The 5,463-nt window shown below is 55.3% G+C and overlaps 2 protein-coding genes across 6 annotated transcripts in view; one reads left to right on the top strand and one right to left on the bottom strand.

The window, feature by feature from the left end:
- Positions 1 to 5,463, top strand: part of LOC113215902 (longitudinals lacking protein) — a 129,848-nt gene that overhangs the window by 32,049 nt on the left and 92,336 nt on the right. The window lies entirely within an intron of this gene.
- Positions 2,706 to 5,424, bottom strand: LOC127749248 (uncharacterized). Of its 2 annotated transcripts, XM_052266649.1 has the most exons (3): positions 5,215 to 5,424; positions 4,944 to 5,142; positions 2,706 to 4,880 (listed from the first exon to the last, which is right to left on the bottom strand). In XM_052266649.1, the coding sequence occupies exon 3, from the start codon at positions 4,636 to 4,638 to the stop codon at positions 3,016 to 3,018; it is 1,623 nt and encodes a 540-aa protein (XP_052122609.1). In that variant the 5' UTR covers positions 4,639 to 4,880; positions 4,944 to 5,142; positions 5,215 to 5,424; the 3' UTR covers positions 2,706 to 3,015. The 2 variants fall into 2 exon arrangements, with proteins under 2 accessions (XP_052122609.1, XP_052122610.1); XM_052266650.1 differs by lacking the exon at positions 4,944 to 5,142.

Raw genomic sequence — 5,463 nt, 5'->3', positions numbered from 1 at the left:
ATAGTGGGCATCAAGTTGTAGGCCAGGTAAAAAGACCCTGTAGAAATAATTCCTAATGTCCGACCGACACATGGCAAACCATGGGCAACATAACCCAACCCAACTCCTGACAAACAAGTTAGAGACAACTCAAATAATCCGATCCGACACTCAACAAGGATAAAGCGTACAAAACGACAAGTTGGTATAACAGGTGTTGAACACTCGGGTCGAGTCATACAGCAGGGAAAGTAGCAATTACGAGTCCAACCAGGCCGCCGATGCGAGCACTGGGGACGAAAACAGAAGGTCACTACATCCCGGGAAGACTGACCCCACAAGCGGAAGATAGACTTTTATAACTCGGGAGGTGGACGGATATGAGAACATTTTAGGGACTCGACATGAATAATATGAGAAATTAGCTAGTCAGGTAGAGAGCGGGAGATTTGAAAATAGGCAAGTAACGCATCAGAAAGTGATCGTTTCATTCCGTTTGAGTTCGGACCAAGTACAGCTTGGTAAGATGCGGGAGCACGACCTTTTGTAAACAAACGGGATCATGGTAGCAGCAGCCATCCTGCCGTGTATAGTTGGTTCACTAAATGTAGACACCACGGCAGGAGAGTCCCTATTGTGAGCTCTATTGTACTCACAATGGGGACTGTCCTGCCGTGGTGTCTACATTTAGTGAACCAACTATACGCGCTGGCGCGGTGGGTGACCTACCGCAGGGCGTAGAGCACACGCTTACCTGGGGCCAGAGGTCGGCATCCGCTCCCGAACGCAGCTCGTTCCATCCCGCTCGGCTCTGTCACCCGTCCCGTCCCGTCCCGTCCGCTCTCGGTCCAACTCGCTCACTCCCACTTGCCGAGACCCGAAGGTGTCAACGGGTCCCGTCTGCTGGCCAAGCGTGGCGTGGCGTGGCGCGTAGGCAAAGTCGGTCCAGCGCCACGCCAAGCCACGCCCTCAGGTGACCGGCAAGCGAGACTCGGCCACTCAAACGGGTCCCGTTCGTTCGGGTGCATTCGGCGAGGTTCGGCACATCGCCATCGCTACCTCGGGTTTCTCGCTCTGACTCTCTCGCACACGGACTGCGCACAGCGCGCGCTCAGAGTGGGACTCGTTCGGGCGCGGATGCCGACCTCTGCCTGGGGCCAAGTAAAGTCCGTGGTGAATTCCCCGACGTACATCGCTAGAGACTTCACAGAGCGAGCCTCTGGCAGGTAGGCGAGGATCTGGTCGAGGCCACTCTCGCGACCGTCCTGTTGGTCCACGCCCACGCGTTTTCGCCAGAAATCGCTGCAATCCTGGTAAAATGTATTTTAACATGTTTAAGCAGTTGTTGAGTGACTCAAAGTATGCGCGGGCAGAGGGCGATAGTGTACAGGAAAATAGAGCATTCTCAAAATGCCACACTATATTGGACTCAACCTTGTTACTCCGCTGATAGAGGCAAATTTATAACTTTTTGTTTAAATGAAAAACTGCATGCATTGAGGATGCCATAGATAAAATAAATCCTTTCCGTAACTTGCCTGCACTTTACAAAGAGTTTTATTTAACTCTCCTGAAGTGTCATTACGATGAACTATTGCGACAAATTTCTTACAGAGAATCGGTGTTAAACATATATAATGAGAATCTCTAAAACAAACAGGGATCTTAATAGTCCCTGAATATCGAGGAATGGGTGAAGATAAATATAATTTAGACTAAAACTCCCAGTTCACAAAAAGTAATTGCATTGTAGGGTTTGCTTCATTTAAAGTTAAGAGCGGAATATAGTAACTAGAATAAACAGGTTGGAAAAACAGGTCTGGAAAATGTATGAATTTCTCCATGGGAGATATGGGGAATGACCACTGGTTGGATGGGCCTGCCTGGCCCACAGGGAAAGCCACAATTTCTTGGGGCATTTTCTTTGGCAAATTCTGTAACAGATTCACCAACTTTGGTATTTTTCCTTTCCTCTTTTCTTTTAAAGACTCTCACTTAGCCACTTTTGCTTACCTTCTGGGTGTTCCTGGCTAGAACCTTCCTTAGGGCCGAGGCCCTCTTCTTTGCTTTGAGGTTTGGGTCCCCTCCTGGCTTCATTTACTTTGCCTTTTTGGCTTCAGAGACTCCTTTCTCTTGCTCCAAAGACCTTTTAGCTGTGGTAGCCGTGGTTGTACGGGTTTTTGGAAGTCTTGACAGCCTTGCTAGCCTCGCTGGCCTCGCAAGCCTCGCTGGCCTCGCTGGCCTCGCAAGCCTCGCTAGCTCCGCTAGCCTCGCTCTCAGAGTCTGAGGACTCAGTCTTCAGTTCCACCCTGGCGGTGCGCTTCCTGGCGGAGCGGGCCCGAGGTTGGCGGCGACGCCGGGGTCAGGAGGGGATCAACAGCGGGAGGCGTCGGTGCGGGGGACCAGGCGTGCTCGAAGCCGTCACAGTCATCGTCGTCCTGCAGCGGTTGCTGTTTGCCATCGTCCAACAGGTAGTCCACAAAGTGACCCGCGAGCACAAGTGATTGGTTAAAACAGGGTGTACATTGATTAGCAAAATAAGTTCAGCCAGTAGCGTGCACGGTGCACGTAAACGAAAAATAGAAACATCACCAGACCTTCATCCTCATTTACTTGAATTAAAAGAAATAAATTAAACCTAATAATGATTTTTGGCACAAAACAGAAAGAAAAAGGAGCGTAAAATGAAACTATCAAAGCCTATCAAATTATCAAAAACTGTCAAATTGTAAAACTGTAGTCATTTTTATTACTATAAGTTAATAAACATACATAGTTACATCTCGTTAATATAATGAAAGTAGATCACATCGTCTTGGGTATTTTAAATATGTCATAGCCAAAAAGCTGTGTCATTCATTTCGTAAATCACAAGGCTACTTAAAAATATCATTAAATTAGGAGTAAACACAAACATCTATTATTTACAAAATATTTACCATTAACAACAACTATTGACTTCATAACCAACACTACAATTAACAAAAGAAGGATAAAAACACAGTCCAGAATGATCACAAAAGTGTAGAAGAGCACTTAGTCCCAATCAAACACCGGAGCGGCGCCCGACGATGCACTGACTAGGTCGGAGGCGCCGCTCACGGAAGAGATCAGGAAGGGGGGAGGGTCGTCAGGCTCCTCCTCGTCCGCCATCTGGAGGATGTTCGTCACCGCCTCATTCAGCTCGCTCTCCTCCACGTTCGCTGAGGGCGCCTCGGTAGCTGGCACGTCGCCCGCCTCCGCCGCGTCCTCGCCGAGCAGCGCCGCCTCGAGGGTCTCGTCAAGCAGCGGGTCTACCGCCGACGTGACCGCCGTCACCTTCAGACCCAGGTCCCCGTCGTCGCCGGTCGCGACGTTGACGACGGCCATTGACTTGGGCGCGACCTCGTCGTCGTCGTCGGGAATCTCCACTATCTCGACGACCTTCTCCTCGCGGCGGCACTCGCCCACCACCATGATGTCCTCCGAGATGTCGATGACCTCGCTGGCGCTGGGAGCGTTGGGAGCGTTGGGAGCGCCGGGAGCGCCCTTCACGGCCACGGTGTGCTCCGCCTCGATGTGCCAGCGAAGGGTCTCCTCCAGGGCGAAGGCGCGCCCGCACTGGATGCACTCAAAGAGCGCCCCCACGCCGGCGTCGCCGCCAGTCTCGTGCTCCAGCTCGTGCATCTCCAGCTGCATGGCGTGTCTGAAGCGTGCGTCGCACTCGTCGCACTTGTAGACGAGCTGCGCGTCGGCGGGCACCTCCTGGGCGACGCGCGTCGAGTCGTCCTCGACAATCTCCTCGCCCTCGTCGTCGTCCTCCTCCTCGTTCTCCTCGGTTCCCCCGCCCTTGTCCTTGTCCTTTTCTTTGTCCTGCGCCTGCTCGTCCCCGTCCGCCATCTTGAGCGACCGCTTGCACTTGCTGCCCTTCCCCTTGCTCTTCTTCGGCGGGCGGCCGGTACGCGGCGGCGGCGCGGGTTCCGGCGCGCGCTTGGTGGCGGGCTTGGCCTCCGGCGCGGCGGGAGGCGCGGTGCCGGGGCTGGTGCGGCTCAGCAGGCGGTAGTTGCTGATGCGCACGCGGCGCAGCCGGTTGGCCCTGAGCGCCACCGGGGTCGCGGCTGCGTTCTTCTTGGCCTGGCTGGCGGCGGCGCGCGCAGCGCGCAGGTGCATGCGCTTCTTGATCATGGCCACCTGCCGGTTGTGGCGCGTCTGGTGCAGGTGCGCGTCACTGCGAGTCCGCGCCTTCAGCGCGTCGTCACCGGCTCCCTTCTCCACCTTGGCCTCGTCCATCGTCACGTGCTTGAGCTCCACCCTGGCCTCGGCCATCTTGGCGTGCTGCAGCTCCACCTTGGCTTCGACTTTCGGCACCTGTCCGCCGCTGCGCCGCCTGGTGAGCACGCCGTTCTGGTCAAAGCCGATGTCGATGTTGTTACCGTGCTTCTTGCAGTAGTGCTTGGCTAGTGACGTGGCGAAGCGGAACTTCTCCTTGCACTCGATGCAGCCGAACGGGCGCGCCTCCGGGTGCACCCTGTACATGTGCTGCTGCAGGGTAGAGGGGGCGTGGCCGCGGTAGGGGCAGATGGTGCAGTTAAGCTCGCCCTTCTGCAGCGCATCGAGCGGCCCGGGGGCAGCCGCCTGCGGGGGTGTCTTGGGGGAGGACTTCGGCGCGCCCTGGAGCATCTGGTTCCTGGCCGGGCAGTTGCGCGCGCCCCGGGCCAGGTGGCGCGACACGAACTTTCGGGAGCGAAACCGCTGCCCGCACAGGGGGCAGTTGTTCTTGTACGTCCTCTTCACGCCTTCAGCCCGCGCCGCCGGCCCGCTCGAGCCCGTGCTGCCCGCGTCCCAGTCCAAGCGCTGCAGCGTCTCCACCGACTTGATCTTGAGAGAGCCGCCCCACGGCCGAGAGGTCCCCCGCCTGGAACCTGAAACAATAGGCGCGTTAGCTCGCGTTAGCACGACCCTTCTACAGCGCTCACACCGCACACCTTAGCCTAACAAGCGACACCATGCACATTCAGAAAGAGAAGGAAGATACGGCTTCGGCAGAAAAAAAGGGAGAGAAAAAAGGAGGGCTTGTCGATGAACGTAAAAGTTTTATTCTCCCTCCAACATAAATATCACAGGGATGGGACCGCCCGGTGCCCATCACGGCACGAAAGCCCCAAGGGATGTTCGCATCGTCACCTAGAACAAACAATAGATTTAAAACAAATAAAGAGAAGTGCGGGTGCGCACGAGAGATGACTGCTCTCTCACCTGGGAACAGCCGACCTTACGGGCTGTGTCTTAGGCGAATGTGGCGTTTCAGGTTGTACCTCTCCACAAACTTGGCGTCGCAGCACGGGCACGCGTGTGACTTGAGGCCCATGTGGTAGCGGATGTGCCTGTTGAGCCTGCCCTTGTGCGAGAAGACGCTCTGGCAGTATGGACACGAGAACAGCTGTGTGGCATCGGCCGATTGGCGCCCTAGGGGCAGAGGAAAACAGTCAGCAAAGGCTCCAAGTA

This window comes from Frankliniella occidentalis, unplaced genomic scaffold, assembly GCF_000697945.3.
Source record: "Frankliniella occidentalis isolate FOCC.00 unplaced genomic scaffold, Focc_3.1 Scaffold41, whole genome shotgun sequence".
Lineage (NCBI taxonomy): Eukaryota > Metazoa > Arthropoda > Insecta > Thysanoptera > Thripidae > Frankliniella > Frankliniella occidentalis.
Note: the sequence above shows the minus strand (reverse complement) of the source record. Positions and strands in the feature narration are given on the sequence as shown.

Excerpts from the sequence above, each read along its gene's own strand:
- LOC127749248 (XM_052266649.1), bottom strand. The coding sequence starts at position 4,638 with ATGCTCCAGGGCGCGCCGAAGTCCTCCCCCAAGACACCCCCGCAGGCG.